At 41.5% G+C, this 27829-nt stretch overlaps 1 protein-coding gene across 1 annotated transcript in view; it reads left to right on the top strand.

Annotated features, from left to right (window-relative positions):
- Positions 1-27829, top strand: part of SI (sucrase-isomaltase) — an 83623-nt gene that overhangs the window by 49024 nt on the left and 6770 nt on the right. The window contains exons 18-23 of the mRNA XM_038744099.1: positions 4024-4108; positions 12853-12909; positions 18138-18262; positions 20161-20249; positions 23582-23631; positions 27591-27755. Of these exons, the coding sequence (XP_038600027.1) occupies positions 4024-4108; positions 12853-12909; positions 18138-18262; positions 20161-20249; positions 23582-23631; positions 27591-27755 (571 nt within the window). The remainder of the gene's footprint in view (positions 1-4023; positions 4109-12852; positions 12910-18137; positions 18263-20160; positions 20250-23581; positions 23632-27590; positions 27756-27829) is intronic.

The following is a 27829-nucleotide window of genomic DNA, read 5'->3' on the forward strand; positions in this document are numbered from 1 at the left end:
GCTCTCCATCACCTCGCACCCTCCTACCTCACCTCCTTTCTTTCTTTCTTCAGCCCAGCCCACACCCTCCACTCCTCTGCCGCTAACCTCCTCACTGTGCCTAATTCTCACCTGTCCCACTGTCGAACCCCGGCCCATGTCCTCCCCCTGGCCTGGAATGCTCTCCCTCTGCACATCCGCCAAGCTAGCTCTCTTCCTCCCTTTAAAGCCCTGAGAACTCATGTCCTCCAGGAGGCCTTCCCTGACTGAGCCCCCTCCTTCCTCTCCCCCTCTCCATCCCCCCCACCCTACCCCCTTCCCCTCCCCACAGCACCTGTATATATGTTTGTACAGATTTATTACTCTATTTATTTTACTTGTACATATTTACTATTCTATTTATTTTATTTTGTTAATATGTTTTGTTTTGTTGTCTGTCTCCCCCTTCTAGACTATGAGCCCATTGTTGGGTAGGGACTGTCTCTATATGTTGCCAACTTGTACTTCCCAAGTGCTTAGTACAGTGCTCTGCACACAGTAGGTACTCAATAAATACGATTGAATGAATGAATTATGTTGCATTGTATTCTACCAAGCACTTAGTACAGTGTTCTGTAAATAGCAAGTTTGTACTAAATACCGGTAAATGATTGATTGAGTGAACGTGGGCAAGTCACTATCTCTGTGTCTGAGGTTCCCTCTCTGCTAAATAAGGATAAGATGTTTGGTTTCTCTTCATATTATACAGTATGTACTTGTCCGTCATATCTAAGGAAGACATCACTGATGGTGAAGTTCTCCTATGATGAGTTTGTCTGTGGTTATGAAGGTCACATACAGTTGTGTTCACAATGGACACACAAAAATCTTGTCACTTGGGTGGTTGAACTATAATTTTAATATCAGTCTCCCCTACTTTACTCTAAGATTACCGAAAGCATGGATAGTGCTCACTAACTCTTTTGTGCTCTCAATCAGTCAATCAATCAATCAATCATATTTATTGAGCGCTTACTATGTGCAGAGCACTGTACTAAGCACTTGGGAAGTACAAATTGGCAACATATAGAGACAGTCCCTACCCAACATTGGGCTCACAGTCTAAAAGGGGGAGACAGAGGACAAAACCAAACATACTAACAAAATAAAATAAATAGAATAGATATGTACAAGTAAAATAAGTAAATAAATGAATAGAGTAATAAATACATACAAACATATATACATATATACAGGTGCTGTGGGGAAGGGAAGGAGGTAAGATGGGGGGATGTAGAGGGGGACGAGGGGGAGAGGAAGGAAGGGGCTCAGTCTGGGAAGGCCTCCTGGAGGAAGTGAGCTCTCAGCAGGGCCTTGAAGGGAGGAAGAGAGCTAGCTTGGCGGATGGGCAGAGGGAGGGCATTCCGGGCCCGGGGGATGACGTGGGCCGGGGGTCGATGGCGGGACAGGTGAGAACGAGGTACGGTGAGGAGATTAGCGGCAGAGGAGCGGAGGGTGCGGGCCGGGCTGTAGAAGGAGAGAAGGGAGGTGAGGTAGGAGGGGGCGAGGTGATGGAGAGCCTTGAAGCCCAGGGAAGGGTTCTCTTTCTACACTAACTGCTCAACAAATGTGATTGATTGATTGATTGTAGTGCAAGGCACTAATCCATTAATGATAATCAATCAATCAATAATATTTATTTAGTGCTTACCATGTGCAGAGCACTGTGCTAAGTACTTGGGAGAGAACAGTACATCAGAGTTGATAGACATGTTCCCTGACTACAATAAGCTTATTATATTAGCTTATTATATTATTATTAACTTATATCATTATATTATATTATTATATTATATTATATTATATTATATTATATTATATTATATTATATTATATTATATATTATATATTATATATTATATTATATTATATTGTATTATATTGTATTATATTATATTGTATTATATTATATTAATTGTATTATATTATTAGCTTATTATATTATTATAGAGGCAAAGACATACATTAAAATAAATCACAAATAAGAGAAATATCAGGGTGTAAGGATAGGAATATTGCACTCTCCCAATGCTTAGTATAGTGCTCTGCACACAATAAGCACTCAATAAAAATAATTGATTGATTGATATGCATGTAAGTGCTGTGGGGCTGAGGATGGGTTAGGGTGGAATGCAGAGGAAGTAGGGGAATTGAGGGTTTGTAGGAGAAGTCCTCATGAAAGAGATATGATTTTAGGAGGTCTTTGAAGGTGGGGAGAGAGGTGATCTGTTGGATTTGAAGGGAGAGGGGGTTCCAGGTGAAAGGTATATGATGTGGGTGAGGGATCAACAGAGAGATAGTTGTGAATGAGGTTCAGTGAGTTGCTTGATCTTAGAAGAGCAAAGGGAGCAGGCTGGTTTGTTGTAGGAGATCTAGAGGAAAGGTAAGATAAGGAGAGCTGATTAAATGTCTTGAAGTCAATGATTAGGAATTTCTGTTGGATGCAGAGGGGGGATGGACAACCACTGGAAGCTTTTGATGCCTTGAGTAATATGGATGGCATGCTGCTTTAGAAAAATACCTGGTCAGCAGAGTGAATTGTGGACTGGAATAGGAGAGATAGTAAGCAGGAAGGTCAGCGTGGAGACAGTTGCAGTAGTCCAAGTAGGACATGATAAGTGTTTGGATCAGCATGGTAGCTGTTTGGATGGAGACAAAAGGCAGATTCTAGAGAGGTTTTGATGATATAACTGACAGGATTTGGTGACAAGTTGAATATCTATGTTGAATGAGAGAGATGAGACAAGGATAATGTCAAAGTCATGGATTTTTGAGACAAAAATGGTAGTGGAGTTGTCTATAGTGATGAGAAAGACAGAGCCTCCTCTGGTTTGGGTGGAAAAATGGGGAGTTCTGTTTCAGACAGCTTAAGTGTGAGGTGTCTGTTGGACATCCAAGAAGAGATGTCCTCAAGGTAGGAGGAAGGCAGGACTGCAGAGAAAGAGAGCAGTAAGGATGGAGAGAGGTAGATTTGGAAATCATCGGCATAGAGATGGTTGTTGAAGCCATGGGAGTGAATGAGTTCTTGAAGAGAGTGGATTTAGATGGAGAATAGATAGGGACCTAGAACTGACTCTTACTGGACCTTCATAGTTAGAGGATAAGAGGTAGATAGGGACCTGAGACAGAGACTAAGAAGGAACAGTTTGAGAGATAGAAAGAGGATAATGAAAGTGAAGCAAGATTAGGTAATATTTCCGGAATAAGTGGGTGGTCCAGAGTGGGAAAGATCGAGGAGGATTAGTATGGATTGAAATGATCCATAAATACCATAACTGAGTGAAAGGTATTTGAATATATACAAAATGAATTGTTATAATATTATCTATTGAGCACCTCATGTCAAGTACCGTATGAGGCGTTTAGGCAAATGCAGTTGAATAAATAATCATGCTCCTTTCTGACAAGGAATTTAAAATTTAGGAGAGACAGACACAAAAATAAATTAGAGATAGGGGGATGTAATAAAGTATGAAGATATGTACACATTGCTATACTCTATGCAAAACAGAAAATACTAAATCACCAAGGCCATTGTTGAGCACCAAGGATATCTTGTATGTGATCTACAAAGAGAAAATACATGACAAATAAAACACCAAGAACTTTTGGAATTTGGAGTCATGGAAGAGAATGGGAAAATGGCCATTAGTTCAGCATTTTTATCTATATAAAGATTATGATGGAATAATCAATCATCTTTTAGTAATAATAGTATTATCTTGAACTTCTAGAGACTTTTCCAAGTGCTTTAAAATCAACTATTTCATTTTAAACTCACAAAATCCTTTGGTGGAAGAAAGGAAGAAATAATTAAGTACATTGAAGTGACTTGCACCCCCTGGTTGCTCAATAAATATGACTACAATTACTACTAAATTATTTAAAGTAGGAATTACTTTGCTTACTACATTTTTAATTAAATAGGTGATTTGTTTCGAGAACTAGATTACTTAGAAGACACATTTATCTATGCTTATAATTCTAATTGGGGGATTATTTCAGGTTCTATTCCGACAGTAACACATGGAATGTGGACACTCAGTTTTTATGGGGCCCTTCGTTCCTCATCACTCCAGTTCTGGACCAAGTAAGTTTTATTTTATTTTTGTATTTTAAAGAATGCATCCATCCACTGAACACTCTGTGAATTTAATCTATGTTGAAATATCATGTGATCTATTTTCTATTTTAACGGAGGAGACCCAAATCTTGTAATGGACCCCTCTCCCTTTCCTAGATGCTTTTGGACGCTCTGTGTATCCAGTTCATCAGCTTTGTTGATGTCAGACTTAGAAGCAGCATGGCGTATAGATAGAGCATGAATCTGAGAGTGGATTCTAATCCCAGATCCACCACTTGTCTGCTGTGTGACCTTGGGCAAGCCAGTTCACTTCTCTGTGCTTCAGTTACCTCATCTGTAAAATGGGGATTGAGACTGTGAGCCCCATGTGGGACAGGGACTATGTCCAACCTGATTTGCTTGTATCTACCCCAGCACTTAGTACAGAGTCTGGCACAGAAAAAGTGCAAATGCCATCACTATGATTATTACAGTTCCTGGTACATGGTAAGTGCTTAACAAATACCACAGTTATTATTAGAAGATATAAGAAGGGATGACAGAGGGCAAAATCCTTGTCCTGGGTGAAACAAACCTTTGCATTGAATAAAGTCTGGCCTCTGTGGCCCAATGGAGAACATGCCACTATTTGTCCTATAGTCCAGTGGAAATACTAGGCCTGGGTATTTGGGACCTGGTGGAAAGAGCACGGGCTTTAGAGTCCGAGGTCAGGGGTTCAAATCCTGGCTCTGCCAATTGTCAGCTGTGTGACTTTGGGCAAGTCACTTAACTTCTCTGTGCCTCAGTTGCCTCATCTGTAAAATGGGGATTAAGACTGTGAGCCCCCCATGGGACAACCTGATCACCTTGTAACCTCCCCAGTGCTTAGTACAGTGCTTTGCTCGTAGTAAGCACTTAATAAATGCCATCGTTATTATTATTATGTGCAAAAATTCTTGGGAGGGTGGTAGGGAGCAAATTTTGCTCAGGCTAAAGAGGTAGAATGCACTATTGCTTGCTAGTTGAAACCTCCCATAGCCTTGTGTAAATGGTCAGTGTAGAGATTGAGGAGATTGAGGTAGAGTGAATAACTTGGGTTTAGATGAGTGAAGTAGGATGGGTTGTAGTAGGAATCAGCGAGGTGAGATAAGAAGGTGAGAGTTGATTGAGTGACTTAAAGTCGATGGCAAAGAGCAACTTGGCTTAGTGGAAAGAGCACGGGCTTGGGAATCAGAGGTAGTGGGTTCTAATCCCAGCTCCCGCCACTTACCATCTTCCATCTTCAACCGCTCACTCTCCACTGGTTCCTTCCCCTCTGCCTTCAAACATGCCCATGTCTCTCCCATCCTAAAAAAACCCTCTCTTGACCCCACCTCACCTTCTAGTTATCGTCCCATATCCCTCCTACCATTCCTTTCCAAACTCCTTGAACGAGTTGTCTACACGCGCTGCCTAGAATTCCTCAACAACAACTCTCTCCTCGACCCCCTCCAGTCTGGCTTCCGTCCCCTTCATTCCACGGAAACTGCGCTCTCAAAGGTCACCAATGACCTCCTGCTTGCCAAATCCAACGGCTCATACTCTGTCCTAATCCTCCTCGACCTCTCAGCTGCCTTTGACACTGTGGACCACCCCCTTCTCCTCAACACGTTATCTGACCTTGGCTTCACAGACTCCGTCCTCTCCTGGTTCTCCTCTTATCTCTCCGGTCGTTCTTTCTCAGTCTCTTTTGCAGGCTCCTCCTCCCCCTCCCATCCTCTTACTGTGGGAGTTCCCCAAGGTTCAGTGCTTGGTCCCCTTCTGTTCTCAATCTACACTCACTCCCTTGGTGACCTCATTCGCTCCCACGGCTTCAACTATCACCTCTACGCTGATGACACCCAGATCTACATCTCTGCCCCTGCTCTCTCCCCCTCCCTCCAGGCTCGCATCTCCTCCTGCCTTCAGGACATCTCCATCTGGATGTCCGCCCGCCACCTAAAGCTCAACATGTCGAAGACTGAGCTCCTTGTCTTCCCTCCCAAACCTTGTCCTCTCCCTGACTTTCCCATCTCTGTTGACGGCACTACCATCCTTCCCGTCTCACAAGCCCGCAACCTTGGTGTCATCCTCGACTCCGCTCTCTCATTCACCCCTCACATCCAAGCCGTCACCAAAACCTGCCGGTCTCAGCTCCGCAACATTGCCAAGATCCGCCCTTTCCTCTCCATCCAAACTGCTACGCTGCTAATTCAAGCTCTCATCCTATCCCGTCTGGACTACTGCACTAGCCTTCTCTCTGATCTCCCATCCTCGTGTCTCTCTCCACTTCAATCCATACTTCATGCTGCTGCCCGGATTATCTTTGTCCAGAAACGCTCTGGACATATCACTCCCCTCCTCAAAAATCTCCAGTGGCTACCGATCAATCTGCGCATCAGGCAGAAACTCCTCACCCTGGGCTTCAAGGCTCTCCATCACCTCGCCCCCTCCTACCTCACCTCCCTTCTCTCCTTCTACTGCCCAGCCCGCACCCTCCGCTCCTCCACCACTAATCTCCTCACTGTACCTCGCTCTCGCCTGTCCCGCCATCGACCCCCGGCCCACATCATCCCCCGGGCCTGGAATGCCCTCCCTCTGCCCATCCGCCAAGCTAGCTCTCTTCCTCCCTTCAAGGCCCTGCTGAGAGCTCACCTCCTCCAGGAGGCTTTCCCAGACTGAGCCCCTCCTTCCTCTCCCTCTCCCCCCTCCATCCCCCCGCCTTACCGCCTTCCCCTCCCCACAGCACCTGTATATATGTATATATGGTTGTACATATTTATTACTCTGTTTATTTATTTATTTATTTATTTTACTTGTACATTTCTATCCTACTTATTTTATTTTGTTGGTATGTTTGGTTCTGTTCTCTGTCTCCCCCTTTTAGACTGTGAGCCCACTATCGGGTAGGGACTGTCTCTATGTGATGCCAATCTGTACTTCCCAAGCGCTTAGTACAGTGCTCTGCACATAGTAAGCGCTCAATAAATACGATTGATTGATTGATTGATTACCAGCTGTGTGACTTCGGGCAAGTCACTTCACTTCTCTGTGCCTCGGTTACCTCATCTGTAAAATGGGGATTAAAACTGTGAGCCCCATGTTCAGACAACCTGATTACCTTGTTCCTACCCCAGTGCTTAGTACAGTGCTTTGGACACAGTACGCACTTAACAAATGCCCCTTCTATACTGTGAGCCCGCTGTTGGGTAGGGACCGCCTCTACATGTTGCCAACTGGTACTTCCCAAGTGCTTAGTATAGTGCTCTGCACACAGTAAGCGCTCAATAAATATGATTGAATGAATGAAAGAATGAATGAATGCCATCATTATTATTTTTATTATTGTATGGAAGTTGAAGGAGGTTTTACAAGAGCGGGGAGATACCGACTGAAGATTTATTTAGAAAAAAGGCATAACAGCAGCAAAGTTAAATATGGACTGGAGTGGGGAGAGCCCGGAGGCAGGGAGTTCAATGAGGAGACAGATGAAATAGTCAATGAAGATATGATAATCAGTCAGTGGTATTTATTCAGCACATACTGTGTGTAGAACACCGTACTCAGCTCTTGAGAAGCAGTATGTCTAGTGGAAAGAGAACAAGCCTGGGAATCAGAAGACCTGGATTCATTCCCAGCTCTGCCACTTGTCTGCTGTGTGACCTTGGGCAACTCACTTCACTTCTCTGTGCCTCAGCTTCCTCTTCTGTAAAGTGGGGAATAAATCCTACTCCCTCTACTTAGACTGTGAGCCCTATGTGGGACAAGGACTGTAGCCAAGATGAATATCTTGTAACTTCTCCAGGGCTTAGAATAAGTGCTTGGCACATAGTAAGCAGTTAATAAATACCATAATAATAATAACTATAATAATGCAATACAAAATGGGTATGTATAGATAATATCCACCCACAAGAATTTCCAGGATTGTGAGGGAGACAGACATCAAAATAAATTACAGATGGCTATGTACGTAAGTGCTTTGGGGCTGGAGTAGGGGTGATTATCAAAGTGCTGAACTGTTTTGATCAGTGCGGTAGCAGTTTGCATAGTGAGGAAAGGGTGTATTCTAGAAAAAGCTGTGGAGATAGAGGCAGGATTTGGTGCCAGATTAAATATGTGGGTTGAATGAGAGAAATGGGTCAAGGATAATGGCAAGTTTACAAGCTTGTGAGGCAGGGAGGATGGTGGTGTTTTCTACTGCGATGGGAAAGTTAGGAGCAAGACAGGGCTTATTTGGGAACCTGGAGAGCTATGTTTAGAACGTATTAAATTTGAGGTGTTGGCGGACTTCCAAGAAGGATTAGTTCAGGTGAAGTCTTTCAAGAAGACCCAACAAGGGAGTGAGTTACCTCAGCTGCTTTTTGAGGGCCTTGATGGTTTAAGTTACATAGTCACCTGCCTAGTGACAAGGTGCCAGGGAAGAGCAGGGGGTAGGACTTTCCTCAATCCCGCTCCTCCCACATTCATCCCCCTCTCAAAGCAGCCTCGCAGTAGCCTCTCTAACCTTCCCCATAAGGTGTGGCCTGAGAACACACAGGAGCCAAGCAGCTGGGCAAAATAGAGGCTGGGACATGTGTGAGCCCAGTTCTCTTCCTTCCACCAGAGGCCTCTCTGCATCTCTGATTCCCATGTTTGGGATCAGAGTAGACCAAACCTGAAGAGTTGGGCAAGATGGAACCTGGGATATCCTGATATGTACCCCTTCTGGATCTGCTTCTTTACAATAATAATAATAATAATAATAATGGCATTTGTTAAGCATTTAACTGTGTGCAAAGCACTGTTCTAAGCCCTGCGGGGATGCAAGGAGATCAGGTACGCATCAGGCAAAAACTCCTCACTCTTGGCTTCAAGGCTGTCCATCACCTCGCCCCCTCCTACCTCACCTCCCTTCTCTCCTTCTCCAGCCCAGTCCGCACCCTCCGCTCTTCTGCCACTAACCTCCTCACCGTGCCTCGTTCTCGCCTGTCCCGCTGTCGACCCCCGGCCCACGTCCTCCCCCTGGCCTGGAATGCCCTCCCTCCACACATCCGCCAAACTAGCTCTCTTCCTCCCTTCAAAGCCCTACTGAGAGCTCACCTCCTCCAGGAGGCCTTCCCAGACTGAGCCCCCTCTTTTCTCTCCCCCTCCTCCCCCTCCCCATACCCCCGCCTTACCTCCTTCCTCTCCCCACAGCACCTGTATGTATGTATATATGTTTGTACATATTTATTACTCTATTTTACTTGTACATATTTTTCTACTCATTTTATTTTGTTAATACATTTTGCTTTGTTGTCTGTCTCCCCCTTTTAGACTGTGAACCCGCTGCTGGGTAGGGACCATCTCTATATGTTGCCAACTTGTACTTCCCAAGCACTTAGTACAGTGCTCTGCACACAGTAAGCGTTCAATAAATATGATTGAATCAGGTTGTCCGCCGTGAGGCTCACAGTCTATCCCATTCCCGGGCAACCCAGCTAAGAACAGACATTCTTATTCAATCGTATTTATTGAATGATTACAGTGTGCAAAGCACTGTAATAAGTGCTTAGCACTTTACTAAGCACTTAGAAGTCACAGAGGCTTTGTTTTTTCTTGTGGCTTTCTTCTATCTATCCTGGCACCTGCAGATTTTGACAGGCAAAAACAGGGCCGCCACCACCCATGGGCATTGCGGGAGAAGCAGGGAAGGCTTCAGGAGTTTCTGTTTAATGCAGAGATGGACAACCAGGAGGATTTTGAGAAGTGGGAAAATGTGCACAAAATAATATTCTAGAAAAATGAAATGGCTGCACAGTGAAGTATGGACTGGAGAGGGGAAAAGGCCAAAGGAAGGGATTCCTGTCCAAACTTCTCTCTCCTTTATTCCTCAGTGGGTTTTGTTTTTTTTTACAGAAATGACATGATAAATACGTTCATAATATAAAAGTTTCTCAACACCCTATTTATATACTGAGATAACTTTGAAACTTACCCTATATGTTGAATTCATTCATATGACATTTTTAAAGAATTAAATAGGAATCTAATTCTCAGAAATCAAACAAAACAAGTTCAAACACAGATATTGCTCTCCATTCCATAGAAACAGGCTGAGGCACAAAGCCTTTGTGACTTGCTCATGGTCACACGGTGACTAGTCTTTATGATTAAAATAAGGTTGTATCAAAGACAACTTTTTATGTTTAAATGAAAGCAATCTATAATTTTTTAGTACCATGTAGGAACAATTCTATTTGTAGAAACCAAAGTTCTTTTAAAATAGAAAACAAGTTCAAGCATGAGAGATGATGGTCAGAATAATGAACAGATCTAAAGTGTGAGCTTGTTGTGGGCAGGGAATGTGTCTGCTTGTTGTTGTACTCTTCAAAATGCTTAGTTCAGTGCTTTGCCCACAGTAAGCACTCAGTAAATAGAACTGAATGAATGAATGAAAAAGGACTACTTTAATTCATACTGATTATAATAATAATAATGGCATTTTATTAAGCGCTTACTATGTGCAAAGCACTGTTCTAAACGCTGGGGAGTTTACAAGGTGATCAGGTTGTCCCACGTGGGGCTCACAGTCTTAATCCCCATTTTGCAGATGAGGGAACTGAGGCACAGAGAAGTTAAGTGACTTGCCCAAAGTCACACAGCTGCCAAGTGGTGGAGCTTATGAATCATACATTGGGACAATGCAATTTTTAGTCACCTATCCAGCACCTGAGATACTCAGCACATAGTGGGAACTCAATGAAAACAGTTGACCAATTCATACTTCAGAGGGATGTGAAAGACATATCACATGAAAGACAGGGGAGGGCAGCTTCCTATTATTTTTTCTGTAATTGACAAAGGGAGAAGAACATCATTCAAGTATTTTTAAGTGCTCTTTCCCACCCTTTCTCCACTCACCCTTCCTTCCATTCTTTCCATGTGATATGAAATGAGTTTCAAATCCCCCTACTGCAAGGAAGTTTTTGTTTTACCTCAATATGCACCTGCACAGGCTCAGATTTTTGACATTTATGATATTCATGCGACTCTCTGGTTGCGTATGCGGCAATACAACATCATCTATACTCCTCATGGGATGCTTCAGGTCTACCCCCAGGTCCTTCCTGCTTTCCCCTCATGGGTCTGAAAGTCAGTCACAGGAAACAATCCTTCTGCTGCCACCAGAACTCCCATTACTAAAGTCACAATCTGGAGATGCCAAGATTGAGAGGAGAAAGTAGAAAGAAAAAAAAAAATATACAGTCTCCCTCCCTCCTCCTTCTCCCTGGGGCAGCCCTGTGATACAGTCTCTGACTCATCCTCTCCTCCAGTGGGCACCTGTGATGTGTGTGGATTATGTCATATGATGGGCTGCAGGGGTTGGGAGAAGAGCTGGGAAGTGTGTGATAGGAGATGGTGCCTTCAGGGCCCTTGGGGTTGGGAGAGGACTGGGAGTGGACCAATTGCCAGCTGTGTGAACTTGGGCAAGTCACTTAACTTCTCTGTGCCTCAGTTGCCTCATCTGGAAAATGGGAATTAAGACTGTGAGCCCCATGTCGGACAACCTGATCACCTTGTATCCTCCCCAGTGCTTAGAACATAGTAAGCACTTAACAAATGCCATTATTATGATTATTATTATTATTATTCTAGACTGTGAGCCCACTGTTGGGTAGGGACTGTATCTATATGTTGCCAACTTGTACTTCCCAAGTGCTTAGTACAGTGCTCTGCACACAGTAAGTGCTCAATAAATATGATTGATTGATTATTATTATTATTATTAGAACAGTGTGGATGAAGTATTGCCCTTGTTTGATTTGGGCATATGACTGGCAGATGTCAATTATAGGGGATGCATCTCATTAGCAGGTCGTAATTCAACCCTGCAAATAGTAAGCACTTAACAAATGCCATTATTATTATTAGAACAGTGTGGATGAGGCATTGCCCTTGTCTGATTGGGGCATATGACTGGCAGATGTCAATTATGGGGGATGCATCTCATTAGCAGGTCATAATTCAACCCTGCAAATGGGAGGAAGTAGATCAGATAAAGCTCCTGGGCACATCCATAATCTAATCGATGTCTCTTATGCAAATCATGCCCCTATCATGGACCCTTTGGCTCAGGTCTCTTGATTGCTATGCCCATATATCTTCCACTAGACTAGACTGCCTCTGCCTCTTCTTTTCTCTGCCTATGACCTTTTGGAAATATAAGTAGTGGTCAATGTAACGCACTCTAGGTGTATAATGTAGCACCCAGTTATGTCACCTCATTTCCCTTCAAATAATCTTTATGTCGATTTTAGTATTTTGAAGGGAAACGAGTTGACATAACTGAGTGCCACTTTATATACGTAGAAACAGTATGAAGCAGCGTGGCTCATTGGAAAGAGCACGGGCTTTGGAGTCAGAGGTCATGGCTTCAAATCCTGACAGTCAATTGTCAGTTGTGTGACTTTGAGCAAGTCACTTAACTTCTCTGTGCCTCAGTTACCTCATCTGTAAAATGGGTATTAAGACTGTGAGCCCCCCGTGGGACAACCTGATCACCTTGTAACCTCCCCAGCACTTAGAACAGTGCTTTGCACATAGTAAGTGCTTAATAAATGTCATTATTATTAGTGTGCTACACTGACCTTTACTTATATTTCCAAAAAGTTGTCTACTCCAAATAATACTACTTCAAATTATTTTTATGCCAATTTTAGTATTTTGAGAAATTGAATATCCTGATTTGTTTTGCATTCACGATGTAAACATTTTTGCTTTCATTTCAGGGTGCAACTGAAGTAAACGCTTATATACCTGATGCAGTATGGTATGACTATGAAACTGTAAGTATCCTCAGGCAACATTAGGAAACAATATGGCCATTATGCAGCTGTTATAAATTGCCAGTTTACACAGCTGTTTTCTTCTCCCCATTACTTTCTTCTTCCCTTCATTTTTTTTTTTTTGGAAGTAGTCACCAACCTTCACTGAGTAGTCACAGTGAGCTAGAGCCCAAGATCTTTGTCAGCCAGGAATGAGGAAGAGGTTTACGGAGAAGGAGAAGTAAATGGAGAGAACGAGAGTGAGGAGACAAAGAAAGGAATGAGAAAGAGAGGAAAGAGAGAGAGAGAGAGAGAGAGAGAGAGAGAGAGAGAGAGAGAGAGAGAGAGAGAGAGAGAGAGAGAGTGTGGGACTGGTAGATGTTATATAAGCTAAATCCTCTTATATTTTAGTAGGTTTACCACTTTTAGTTTGCTCTTTCGAGGTAGTTTACTCTCCCAGGTTTCACCAGTTAGAACTAAATTATACTGGGCTGATGTTCCCTGTTACTCAGTCGTAACTGTCATGGCCACTGTTTGGATATTTAATATGGCACATTAATCACATATCTATTTTTTGTCCTGAGGTCTCCATGAAATATATTGGATAGTTTAGGAAGTTTGTTCAAGTCCTGATGGTTCAGTTTTCAAGTTAGAGATAGCTTCAGATTATTGTCTCTTGTTCAGGCATTGTAGGTCTGTTCTAATTTCAGGGATTTCACTAGCTTGAATCTGTATCTGAGTTGAGGAAATTAAGGCACAGAGAAGTTAAGTGATTTGCCCAAGGTCACTCAGAAAATGATTGGCAAAGTTAGGATTAGAAACCAGGTCCTCTGACTCCCAGGCCAGTGTTCTTTCCACTAGGCCATACTAGGCTTTTCAACTCTATTTAATTACACTGAGTAGTACTACATTTTCACAATGCTGCTTTGTCTTCATGTGATCAAAAGGAGCATAGATAAGATTTCTTCAATCTCATTAGTCGGTGATGTATGTTTCTTTCTATGCTCATTGAATAGCAGTATGCATAAGACATATGCTTATGCTTAGCTCATTCTAATAATATTAATTTCCTTTAATGTAGTGATGATTATTTGCGTTTAGTATTCTTGTTGCATTTCATTATGCAGTTCTTTCTTTTCCCCCAAACTATCAGCTCAGCAGATTCCTACCAACAACTTCTTATCAATCAATCAATCAATCAATCGTATTTATTGAGTGCTTACTATGTGCAGAGCACTGTACTAAGCGCTTGGGAAGTACAAATTGGCATCACATAGAGACAGTCCCTACCCAACAGTGGGCTCACAGTCTAAAAGGGGGAGACAGAGAACAGAACCAAACATACCAACAAAATAAAATACGTAGGATAGAAATGTACAAGTAAAATAAATAAATAAATAAATAGAGTAATAAATATGTACAACCATATATACATATATACAGGTGCTGTGGGGAAGGGAAGGAGGTAAGACGGGGGGATGGAGAGGGGGACGAGGGGGAGAGGAAAGAAGGGGCTCAGTCTGGGAAGGCCTCCTGGAGGAGGTGAGCTCTCAGCAGGGCCTTGAAGGGAGGAAGAGAGCTAGCTTGGCGGATGGGCAGAGGGAGGGCATTCCAGGCCCGGGGGATGACGTGGGCCGGGGGTCGATGGCGGGACAGGCGAGAGCGAGGTACAGTGAGGAGATTAGTGGTGGAGGAGCGGAGGGGGCGGGCTGGGCAGTAGAAGGAGAGAAGGGAGGTGAGGTAGGAGGGGGCGAGGTGATGGAGAGCCTTGAAGCCCAGGGTGAGGAGTTTCTGCCTGATGCGCAGATTGATCGGTAGCCATTGGAGGTTTTTGAGGAGGGGAGTAATATGTCCAGAGCGTTTCTGGACAAAGATAATCCGGGCAGCAGCATGAAGTATGGATTGAAGTGGAGAGAGACACGAGGATGGGAGATCAGAGAGAAGGCTTATCATACTTTGTATCTGCCCCAGAGCTGTTCCCTCCCTTCCCCATTTATCCCCGTAAAAAACATGCAGATTTCTTCCTTGGTGGGAACATACACATTCATTCATTCAATCATATTTATTGAGTGCTTACTCTGTGCAGAGTACTATACTAAGCACTTGGGAGAGTAAAATACAACAATGAACAAACACATTCCCCGCCCACAAGGAGCTCACAGGCTAGAGGAAGAGAGACAGATATCAATACAAAGAAATAAAATTACAGATATTTACAAAAGTGTTGTGGGTCTGGAAGGGGGAAAGATTAGTTGTGTGACTTTGGGCAAGTCACTTAACTTCTCTGTGCCTCAGTTACCTCATCTGTAAAACGGGGATGAAGACTGTGAGCCCCCCCATGGGACAACCTGATCATCTTGTAACCTCCCCAGTGCTTAGAACAGTGCTTTGCACATAGTAAGCACTTAATAAATGCCATTATTATTATTAACAAGGGGAGCAAGTCAGGGTGACAGAGAAGGGAGTGAGAGATGAGGAAAAGTAGGGCTTAGTGTGGGAAGACCTCCTGGAGAAGTGCCTTCAATAAGGCTTTGAAGGCAGGGAGAATAATTGTTGGATTTGAGGAGGGAGGGTGTTCCATGTCAGAGGCAGGATGTGGGCCAGAGGGAGATGGTGAGTGTATCATTAAGGAGATACTTTTTGCAGCTGCAGCATTTTAGAGGTTCGGATTGCCTAGAATAATGAACTCACTCATACACAGTGTGCCAAATCATAGATTTTATTAGGAATACATGGACAATATAACTGAGGGTGGAAATAGAACAGAAAAGCACAGATACATATAAAAGCTAAGATAATGATAAGAATGGTAGATAAGATATACATCACCAATTCAGGAGAGCACCTACATCTGGTTTCAAGTCTGGGGAGTCCCGGTTACAGCTTCCAGAGTCCCGAACGGGAAAGTCCTGAGCAGAACATCTTCTCTACGGGTGAGACTCTGAAGAGTAAGGGACTAACATAGAACTTATATTGAAAATTAGACAAAGAAGGCACTAAGCCAAATACCAGAGTTCTTTGCCAAATTGTTGTGTGACCTTAAGTGATAATAATACTGGAGGACTGCCCAAAGAACTGGCTAGGTTCCCCAGACAGTCACTCCCTTGATCAACATTTTGCAGTATTCTAAGTGTCCTTGGGCCCCCCACCCCCAGGATTTGTGGCCACAATCCCCAGGAGTGCCTCAAGGATATTCTTTTAACTTTATTCTTGCCTGGGAGTGTAGCCAACACTTCAAGGCAACAGCAAAAGTCCAACAGGTGGTCACACTTAGACTGTAATAGGGAAGATCTTAAATTGATTAACCTTTCAGTGAGACAGGCGAGATTGCAGCCCAGTGAGAAGGTTAGCACTAGAGGAGTGAATGTGCAGTCTGGGTTGTATAAGGAGAGAAGTGAGGTGACGTAGGAGGGGGCAAGGTGATGGAGTGCTCTGAAGCCAATGGTGAGGAGTTTTTATTTGATATGAAGGAGGATAGTCAACCACTGGAGATTTTTGAGGAGGGGGGGGGTGACATAATAATAATAATAATGATGGTATTTGTTAAGCACTTACTATGTGCAAAGCACTATTCTAAGCACTGGGGGGATACAAGGTGAACAGGTTGTCCCATGTGGGGCTCACAATCTTAATCCCCATTTTCCAGATGAGGTAAATGAGGCCCAGAGAATTTGAGTGACTTGCCCAAAGTCACACAGTTGACAAGCGGCGGAGCTGGGATTAAAACCCATGCCCTCTGATTCCCAAGCCCGTGCTCTTTCCACTGAGCCACGCTGACATGTCCTGAACGTTGTTGGAGAAAGAGAATCCTAACAGTGGAATGAAATATGGACTGAAATGGGGAGAGACAGGAGGTTGAGAGGTCAGCAAGGAGGCTGATGCAGTAATCCAGGTGGAATACAATGAGTGTATTAATATGATAGCAGTTTGGATTGGAGAAAAGAACAGATTTTAGCGATGTGAAGGAGGGACTGACAGGGTTTGGGGACAATTGATTATGTGGGTTGAATGAGAGATAAGAGTCAAAGATAATGCCAAAGCTATAGGCTTGTGAGACGGGAAGGATGGTGGTGCTTCCTACAGTGATGGGAAAGTCAGGAGGAGGACAGAATAGGATGGGTTGAAGGGAGGGAAGAATTTGGGAACCAGGATTCCAAATCCAGGAAAATGAGAAGTAATTAGCAGTGGTTTCTGGGAGGCAGGGGAAGAGGGGTGGTGGTGAATGGATCCTTCTGGGACAGCAAAAGGGGCCTAGGAGAGCCTTCCTAGCAGTTTTTCTCTGCCTCCCTGTGAAGACCCACTGAAAACCCTAATCTGCTTCTCCTTCTCCCACCAAATCCTGCTCCCTCTGTGTAAAACTGAGAATTCATAGACTTGAGGAAGGGAATGAACAGTTTAAGCCACCTCTAAAATGCTCAATTTAGAGGAAATTGTCCCACAGGAGAATCTCTATCCATAAAGCATGGCTCAGTGAAAAGAGCTCAGGCTTTGGAGTCAGAGGTCATGGATTCAAATCCCGACTCCTCCAACTGTCAGCTGTGTGACTTTGGGCAAGTCACTTAACTTCTCTGTGCCTTAGTTACTTCATCTGCAAAATGGGGATTAAAACTGTGAGCCCCCCCGGACAACCTGATCACCTTGTAACCTCCCCAGTGTTTAGAACAGTGCTTTGCACATAGTAAGTGCATAACAAATGCCATCATTACAATTAAGTTAGATTAGCTTTATGCTACCATCGATAGGTTGAAGGTTCAAATTTTCATCAAAGCATTTGACTGAGAAATTTATTGAAGTACCCTGAAAGACTACAGTATTATTTCTTTCATACAGGTGTTTTTCCTATTCAAAAAAGACATTACTGAGGGTGAAGTTCTATTTCATTAGTAAAAAGGACCTTAGACTTTTAAAATCTGGTCCATCCCACCCAACACCCTCCATTTTCTCTCCTACGTTGGACTATGAGCTCCATGTGGGCTGTAATCAGATTAATTAACTTGTATCTACTCTAGCACTTAAAACAGTGCTTGTCACATAGTAAGGACTCAACAAGTACTATTAAAAACAGTATAAAATTCATTTTCCTTACTTCAATTAAGTGTGCTTTCATGGAAATCCTGGGGAAGACGACGTGGGCTCTCACAAGTCCCTGATCCTGATCCAGCAGCCTATCTCTAAAGACCTAAAACAAAGGCCTAATAATCATAATTATTCATCATATTAATTGTCATTTTTGTATATGTCAAATATAGGGCGAAAAAGTACCATGGAAAAAAGAATTTGTGAAAATGTCCCTTCCAGAAGACAAAATAGGATTACATCTGAGGGGAGGTTACATTTTACCCACTCAGCAACCAAATGTTACCACAACTTACAGGTAATGTTTAAGATTTCTAGTTAGATTGCTCTTAATGGTGATTTTATATGTGATCCTGGCACTGTTGTATTCGAATTGGAAGTCTTTTAAAAATGGTAGATTTCTAAATAGTGTAATGGGGTGGTAAGAGGAGAGCTTGTTTTAAGGGATGAGAAAAGTATCAAGCTTTTTAGCTTCAGATCTTTGATACTTCACATCTTGCTATGTATCATCTGAAAACATTTCTATCAATTATCTGCTAGCTAATTACATTCATTTTTGCTAAAAAGTTGTATGAACAGTGAGAAATTGTCGAGGCCTAAGAAAAATGAAAAATACGACTGACTGAGTGAATGAATGACATGCCAGTCCTTTGCTGAAGTACATTTCTTCAGTTTCCAACAAGTAAATGATTAAAGCACTGTCCTATATGGGGCCATAAAAATTAAGTTAGGGGATGGTAAGGAGGGGAATATTATTCCAAAATTCTCAGTCAGTTTATAGCTTCAAACTTAATTTCTCGGGAGAAAATTAAATAAAATCAATTCATGATAAAATTAAGTAAACAAAAATCCCAGAGATAAACACCTTAGCATTTGCTCTACAAATAAATTCTTAATTGCTATGAAAGGTTACAGAAGATTTTCAACTTAATGCCCACCCCCTCCCAAATAAAAACCCCTCCCAAACTGACATCAGGGTCAGGAGAAGCACTGCATAATTTCATTTTAAATAGACAGGTGCAATTTGCTTGAACCCTTTTTAAACAAAAATATTCAATTATTCTAGTTGAAGCTTCTGAATATATAATTTGAAACTGACAAGATGAGGTTCTAGCCATACATAATATCCCAAGTTATTTGATGTTATTGACCACTAGGATTATTTTATTGATTTGAGCCAATACATATGCAGCATGATATTGTGACACTACAAATTGCAAACCAACAGTTTTCTGACTCTTGTGCGTCAGACTTGCCAATTAGTGAAGGTAAGGATGAATACTATCAGCCCTTATTTTTCTTTTTCCATTTCAAAAATATGTATCATTTGGATTTATTTGTTTCACATATGTGGTAAGTAACTTACATCTGTTATAGAGCTATAAGGGAACTATATTGTACTCTTCCAAATGTTACATATTTTAGTTACGCTTAGGAGAAGCAGCCCATCCTCAGAGTCAGAAGGACCTGGGTTCTATTTCCAGCTCTCCCACTTGTCTGCTGTGTGACCTTGGGCGAATCACTAAATTTATCTATGCCTTGGTTACCTCATCCTTAAAATGGGGATTAAGACTGTGAGCCCCATGTAAAACAGGGATTGTGGCCAACCTGATTAACTTATATCTATGTGTCTGGCACATAATAAGCACTTTACCAATATAAAAAAAAAGAGAAGCAGTTTCTGATTTGAATAACTGCTTTGTTGTTGAAAAGATAAACTCCTATGAAAAGCTAAAATTGATTTTAGAAATGTCCTTGGTCATCCATGAATAGAGTAAATGCAACGTGAGTAAATGCAATGCAATTAGACAAGCAGTGTGGCTCAGTGGAAAGAGCAGGGGCTTTGGAGTCAGAGGTCATGGGTTCAAATCCCACCCCACCACTTGGTAGCTGTGTGACTTTGGGCAAGTCACTTAACTTCTCTGCACCACAGTTACCTCACCTGTAAAATGGGGATTAAGACTGTGAGCCCCACGTGGGACAAGCTGATCAACTTGTAACCTGCCCAGTGCTTAGAACAGTGCTTTGCACATAGTAAGCACTTAATAAATGCCATTATTATTATTATTATTATTAATGTGAAATTCATAGATTTTTGTGAGGTAGCTTTATTTTTTGGATCTGTTAATGCTGAAAATAGATTTGATGTTTGAATACTCATTTTGTTTTTGTTTTTTTTTCTCTCTTTTTTTGCAGCCGTAGAAATCCCTTAGGACTTATAATTGCATTAGACGAAAATGGTTTGGCAACAGGAGATTTATTCTGGGATGATGGAGAAACCAAAGGTAGAATTTTCTAATCATGACAAAACCATTAAACCACATAATGTAGTGATATGTATGCTTATTTAATTAATTGCTCAGTCCTTGATTGATCATTTTACCAGATTGCATTTAAACTTCAATTTACCAGCTAACATTTTACCTGACAAACTAGGAGTGAGAAGATTTGAGGTTGTATCTAGACTGCTATAGAGGAGTCAGCCTTAATGCATCCTGTTCCCTCATTCACCCTGACACCAGGCACGTGGCAGTTGTCCTTTAGGCACATAGTGATAATCACCTGGCAGTAGGGGTGTTCATTCATTCATTCAATCATTTATTGAGCGCTTACTGTGTGCAGAGCACTGTACTAAGCGCTTGGGAAACACAAGTTGGCAACATATAGGGACAGTCCCTGCCCAACAATGGGTGTCCTCTGGATTTAGTGAAGACATTTGGGAGAAAAAAAAAATCCACTCACCTCTGACCAATGTTTCCCTGCCCTTAAATTTCTAGAACACCCTCTCTGGTGTATCATTAATTTCTCTGGAAAAAATGGAACATACATTTTAGGCTATGTTTTAAATGAGGTGCTTGACAACTTCCTTAAGCACCAAACATAGATTTATCTATAGATCTATCTATTTGTATATCTGTATCTATAACTATATCTAGACATAGATATAGATGATATAGATACATATATACATATAGAGAGAGATTACGGCCTGAGAGCCAGAAGGATATGTTATAATCCTCGCTCTGCCACATGTCTGCTGTGTGACCTTGGGCAAGTCCTTAACTTCTCAGTGTTTCAGTTACCTCAAATGTAAAATGGAAATAACGTTGTGAGCCCCCATTTGGGACAAGGTCTGTGTCCAACCTGATTAGCTTGTTTCTACCACAGGTACCATAGAAAAATACAAATATATAGTCATATAACTTTTTTATGGTACTCATTAAGCATTTACTATGTGTCGCACTGTCCTCAGTGCAGGGGTACGTACAAGCTAGTCAGGTAGAACACAACACAGTCAATATAATAATAATGGCATTTATTAAGCGCTTACTATGTGCAAAGCACTATTCTAAGCACTGGGGAGGTTACAAGGTGATCAGGTTGTCCCATGGGGGGCTCACGGCCTGAATCCCGTTTTACAGATGAGGTAACTGAGGCCATGAGGAGTTAAGTGACTTGCCTAAAGTCACACAGCTGCCAATTGGCAGAGCCGGGATTTGAACCCATAACCTCTGACTCCAAAGCCCATGCTCTTTCCATTGAGCCATGCTGATATCCCACATGGGGCTCACCGTCTTAATCCCCATTTTACAGATGAAGTAACTGAGGACACAGAGAAGTGAAGTGAAATGGTGGAGTCAGAATTAAAATCCAGGTCCTTTTCACTCTCTGGCCCATGTTCTATCCAGCATGTTGTTGAGTGTTAGGTGGAAAGAGACTGGAGAATTTGACCAGGTGGGATTGCTCTTGAATAGGTGTTTAGATCTGCTGTCCTTTCTTTTTTTGGGGTAGGGTTCCTTTCTAGGGACATTAAAGTGGGTAGAAAATGATTAAAATCCTGAGTTGTGAAAGAAAAGGGAGTTTTAATATTCATTGTAAAGTCAATGTACTTTTTATTACCAGTGTTAGGACAAAAAGCATGAAGTGAACATTTATTTCAAAACTATTACTGGGCAATCTTTTAGTAGACTCTTAGGCCTTTTTAAAAGAAGATTGAAGGAAAATTGTTCAATAGTTTTATTGTTTTAGGGTTTTTGGAGGTGTTTTTGCAACCCATTTTCAATCCTAAGGAAAACAGTATTTAAGAACCCTAGTTTGTGGTTTGTCCATTAAAAAAGACAGCCCTTCCAATTTAACCACCCATCATAGATCACAATGAGAAAAGAAAGGCAAATGGGGGTAGGTGGAACGAAGAAAAAATTGGGGAAAAAGCTAGGATTGGGGAAGGGGAGGATAAGGGTATCATGAGGACAAATAATAGTTTGAGTTTGTAGAATTAAAAAGTTTTGAATGTTACCAATTATTTGTCTGTTATATCGTTATATTGTACTTGGTAAAATGCTTAGTAAAGTGGTCTCCACATAGTAAGTACTCAGGAAATACAATTGATTGATTGACAGTACATGTGCTATTAAGTTTATGTCAGAGAGTGATTTTCAGAGAACCATTAGTAAGGCAATGCTGGATATGGCTAAAAATAGTGAGAAACATAATTAGAATATCTTCCATGTGTCAATGTAGTAGTTATAACCACTTCTTCCTTTAATTTGACTAGTCACTTACCTGATGAATTTACAACAGATGATAAATTGTTCTTCCTGTACCATTAAAATTTATAAATGGCATTCAAACTACAAGTGTTTCCTGGTTTGTAGCTTTTTTTTGAACTAAAAAAACATGCAGACATGGAATTATTAGAACCCAGTGAGGTTTTTCCTTCATTAGATCAGATTTGGGACAACTGTGCAGCATGGCTTAATGGAAACAGCACAGGCTTGGTATTCAGAGGATGCGGGTTCTAATCCCGGCTCTGCCACTTGTCAGCTGTGTGATCTTGGGCAAGCCACTTCACTTCTCTATGCCCACGTTACTTCATCTGTAAAATGGGGATTAAGACTGTGAGCCCCATATGGGACAACTTGATAACCTTCTATCTACCCCAGTGCTTAGAATAGTGCTTGGCACATAGTAAGCACTTAACAAATGCCATCATTATTTATATCCATAAATGAGGACCAACATTGGCCATTCTAGTATTTACGGTCTCTGGTACTGAATTAGGAGCAGTCTACAGTGCAAATGGCTTGAGTGGCACCACTCTCACTCTCTAATTCTCACTCTCATGATGTTAGTTAAAAATGTATTTTTTTAAATATCCAGATACTTGATTCAATATGAAACTCTTCTTAGCCAGGTTCAATTTTGTTTGGCTATCAAAACTTTAAATTAGGATAATCAGCTGTGAAATCCTGTTGCAGATCTTGAGGCTTTTGTAGTATATATGAAAGCTGACCAACCTTTTTGAAAAAGCATACTCCCTATAAATTAGGTAGCTGGGCAAGGGAAAAGAAATTTCCAATGGCCTGTATGTGAGGTAGGAAGTGGAAGAGAGATGGATATGGTTAAGTACAAGGAATTAGTAATATAAAAATAGGACGCTCAAATTGGGAAAGTAATTTCTTTAGCTTTGTTTAGTGTTTTGTCAATATTAGAGATCTAATTCACATTAAATGGCCTGCTTCAGCAAAATTTCAACAATGAGTCTATAATTAGCGCAATTATTTTTTCAAATCTCTCAAGTACTCCTGAATAACTTCTGACTTTCTTCCTATTTCAGATAGTATAGAGAAGAAAGCCTTCACCTTGCAAAATTTTTCCGTTTCTAATGTAAGTATTGTCTTCAGTTGATCAATCAATGAATAAATGTTATTTATTAACCACTTTCTGATTGCAAAGAACAGTACTATATGCACCATTTAAATTTCAAAAACAAATTCTAAATTACAGCGAGTGAGTATTTAAAAACTATCTTGGCTGAATTTCTTCTTCAAGTGACAGAGATTAGGTAATGGTTGTAGTTCAAAGATTAATTACCAATAATTTCAACCCTGTGTCAGGTTTAATAAATTTAATAAATTCATTCATTTGAGATTATATATTTATTCAATTAATACCTTTGCACTGCTACTACTACTCCTACTATTACTACTGCTGCTGTTGATTTTACTATTACTACTACTACTTTTAAACCCTCCTCCAAGCATCCAAATATTGAGAGTAAACAAAAGTGATAGTTAGAGATTAGAACTTGTCAATAGCAACTTTTCCCCCCTCTACGAAATTTCTGTCAGTGATTTACTTAGGCCCAGCTACTTATAATAAACACTGAGTTTTGAAAATTTAGTCATTTCTGTGTGTAAGAAACATGGATGCTGATGGATGTCATTTAAAAAAAAAGTTACATCATTAAATAACTAGTTCTAAAGCCTTGAGGAAAGGTGAAGGATATATTTTGAATTTTCTATCTAATTTATAGTCTCTTTTCATATATTGACTGAGACTGCTAAATAACATCAACAAACATTTACTGTATTATACTCTCCCAAGTGCTTAGTAGAGTGTCTGCACTTCAAAATTATGCAAAAATTGTGCTGGAAAAATTATGATTGATTGATTGAACTCACTTAGGGCACAAATATTTGACCCTGCACCACAGCGTTAAAATTATTTTGGGTATATACAGTCCTACCTTTGAACAATTTAAGATCAATAAGGTTCATTATATAAAGTAGCAGGAAAGATAAAATAGCAGCAATGGGGACAAGATAAAAGAATGAAGTCACAGAAATTCTAAACTTGTCTAAAATATTTTATAAAAACTTTCTAAAGTCACTAATATTGCAGTTAATGATGTCCAATGGCCTTGCACATTGAAGTAAAGCTTAGTTACCCTAATTCTAATTTCACTGTAGTTAGCATCAGTGGCATTCATTGAGCATGTACCTTGTACAAAACAACGTACTAAGTGCTTGGGAGAGTACAGTGGAGCAGAGTTGGTAGATGTGTTCCCAGCCCTCAACACTGCTTACAGTCTAAAGGGGGAGATGGCCATTAGCATGAAAACATTATTTCTTCCTTGTTTCCTTGAAAACAAATCTAGTTGAATGAACAACCAATTTGAAACTAGACCAATTGTACTGTAGATTAACTAGATTTATTTTAAATCAATTCATCGATGGTATTTATTGAGTGAATATTTGCAGAGCACTGCATTAAATGCTTTGGAAAGTACAATACTGTTACAATAATCAGTCAATCAATTGTATTTATTGAGTGCTTACTACATACAGAGCACTATAGAATACAATAATGTAACAAACACATTCCCTGACCACAGTGATGTCAATGTCAAGGAGCCAGTAAAATCTAATAGGGGAGAGAGAGACAATAATATAAATATGGATTACAGATAGGAGAAGGAGCAGAGTATAAGAATATGCATATAAATGATCTGGTAGGATGGGGCTGGGATGAATATCAAAATGCATAGGTAGGCATAGATTCATTCAATCGTATTTACTGAGCACTTACTGTGTGCAGAGCACTGTACTAAGTGCTTGGAAAGTACAATTCGGCAACGAATAGACACAATCCCTACCCAACAAGAGGCTCACAGTCTAGAACTGGGAGATAGACAGGGAAAACAAAACAAGGCAAGTAGAAAGGCATCAATAGCATCAATATAAATAAATAGAATTATAGATATATATACACATCATTAGTAAAATAAAAAGAATAATAAATAGGTACATGTATACATGCTGTGGTGGGGGAGGGAGGTAGAGCAGAGGGATGGAATTGGGGTGATGGGGAGGGAGGAGGAGCAGAATAAAAGGGGGCTCAATCTGGGAAGACCTCCTGGAGGAAGTGAGCTTTCAGTAGGGCTTTGAATGGGGGAAGTGTACTTGTTTGGCAGATGTGCGGAGGGAGGGCATTCCAGGCCAGAGGTAGGTTGTGGGCCAGGGGTTGACGGCGGAACAGGTGAGAATGAGGCACTGTGAGGAGGTTAGCAGTAGAGGAGCAGAGTGTGCTGGCTGGGCTGTAGAAGGAGAGAAGGGAGGTGAGGTAGGAGGGGGCGAGGTGACGGAGAGCTTTGAAGTCAATAGTGAAGAGTTTTTGTTTGATATGAAGGTTGATAGGCAACCACTGGAGATTTTTGAGGAGGGGGGTGACATGCCCAGAGTGTTTTTTTAGAAAGATAATCTGGGCAGCAGAATGAAGTATAGACTGAAGTGGGGAGAGACAGGATGATGGTAGATCAGAGAGGAGACTGATGCAATAATCCAGTTGGGATAAGATGAAAGATTGAACCAGCAAGGTAGCGATTCAGTTGGAGAGGAACGGGTGGATCTTGGCGATATTGTGAAGGTGAAACTGGCAGGTTTTGGTGACAGATTGGATGTGTGGGGTGAATAAGAGAGTGGAGTCAAGGATGACGTCAAAGTTGCAGGTTTATGAGACAGGAAGGATGGTAGTGCCATCCACAGTGATGGGAAAGTCATGGAGATGATAGAATTTGGGAGGGAAGATAAGGAGCTCAGTCTTGGACATGTTGAGTTTTAGGTGGTGGGAGGACAACCAGGTGGAGGTGGCCTGAAGGCAGGAGGAGATGCAAGCCTGGAGGGAGAGAGAACAGGAGAGGAGATGTAGATTTACCTATATCAGATTTGGGCAAGGGATTGGTGATGAGATAGATGAGATAGAGCCACAGTGAGAAGGTTAATGTTGGATGATTGGAGTGTGTGGGCTAGGTAGTAGAAGGAGAGATGTGAGGTGAATTAGGAGGGGGCAAGGTGATGGAATGCTTTAAAGCCAATGATGAGGAGTTTTTGTTTGATATAGAGGTGGATGGACAACCGTTGGAGATTTTTGAAGAGGAGGGTGACATGTCCAGAACATTTTTGTAGAAAGATGATCCAAACAGTGCAGTGAAGTATGGACTGGAGTTGGGAGAGACAGTAGGTTGGCAGGTCAGCAAGGAGGCTGATGCAATAATCCAGGAGGGATAGGATGAGTGGTTGTATTAATATAATAGCGGTTTAGATTGGGACGAAGGGAGGATTTTAGCGATTTTTGTGAATGTGGGAGAAACAGGATCTGGTGACAAAATGAATATATGGGTTGAATGAATGAGAGGAGTCAAGGATAATGCCAAGTTTATGGGCTTGTGAGATGGGAAGGGTGGTGGTGCCATCTACAGTGAAGGGAAAGGCATGGGGAGGACAGGGTTTGGGTGGGAAGATAAGGAGTTCTGTTTTGGACATGTTAGGCTTGAGATAATGGGAGGACATCCAAGTAGAGATGTCTTGAAGGTAGGAGGAAATGTGAGACTGCAGAGAGGGAGAGCAATCAGGCCCGGAGATCTAGATTTGGGTATCATACTCATAGAGGTGGTAGTTGAAGCGATGGGAGTGAATGAGCTCTATAAGGGAGTGGGTGTAAGTGTAGAATAGAAAGAGACCCAGAACTGGAACCTCCTCCCTCCTCAAAGTCCTGTTCCTATTCCCCATCCCTCCCCATTCCCTATCCCCTCGATGTTCCACCTCTCACAATACTTAACCCAAAACTGTTCTGGTGATCAAGGGACCAATTTGGACCCCCTATGTCTCCACTAACTGTTCTGTGAGCACTTATCTGAAAGAACAAATTAAGCACCATGTTAAAGGAACAGGAGAGAGACTTAGACCAAAGAACATTTTTTTCCACTGGAATATTTGGAGTTCATATTTTACTTTTTCTAAAATGAATAGCCTTTGTTAACATGTAATCTCTATTTTTATTTACAGAATCGTTTAGACATCCACGTTTTGAACAAAGGATACAATGATGACTTAGTATTTGAGGAAATTAGAATGCTTGGAATACAAGTTAAACCAACTAATATTACTGTGAAGATGAATGGAGCAAGCGTCCCATCCTCTCACGTTGAGAGCTATGATTCTTTAACAAAGGTACAAAATGTGAATGAAATATGAATGAGAATGTGAATGTGAAAATGTGAATGAGAAGCAGCATGACTTAATGG

Source organism: Tachyglossus aculeatus, chromosome 1 (assembly GCF_015852505.1).
Source record: "Tachyglossus aculeatus isolate mTacAcu1 chromosome 1, mTacAcu1.pri, whole genome shotgun sequence".
Lineage (NCBI taxonomy): Eukaryota > Metazoa > Chordata > Mammalia > Monotremata > Tachyglossidae > Tachyglossus > Tachyglossus aculeatus.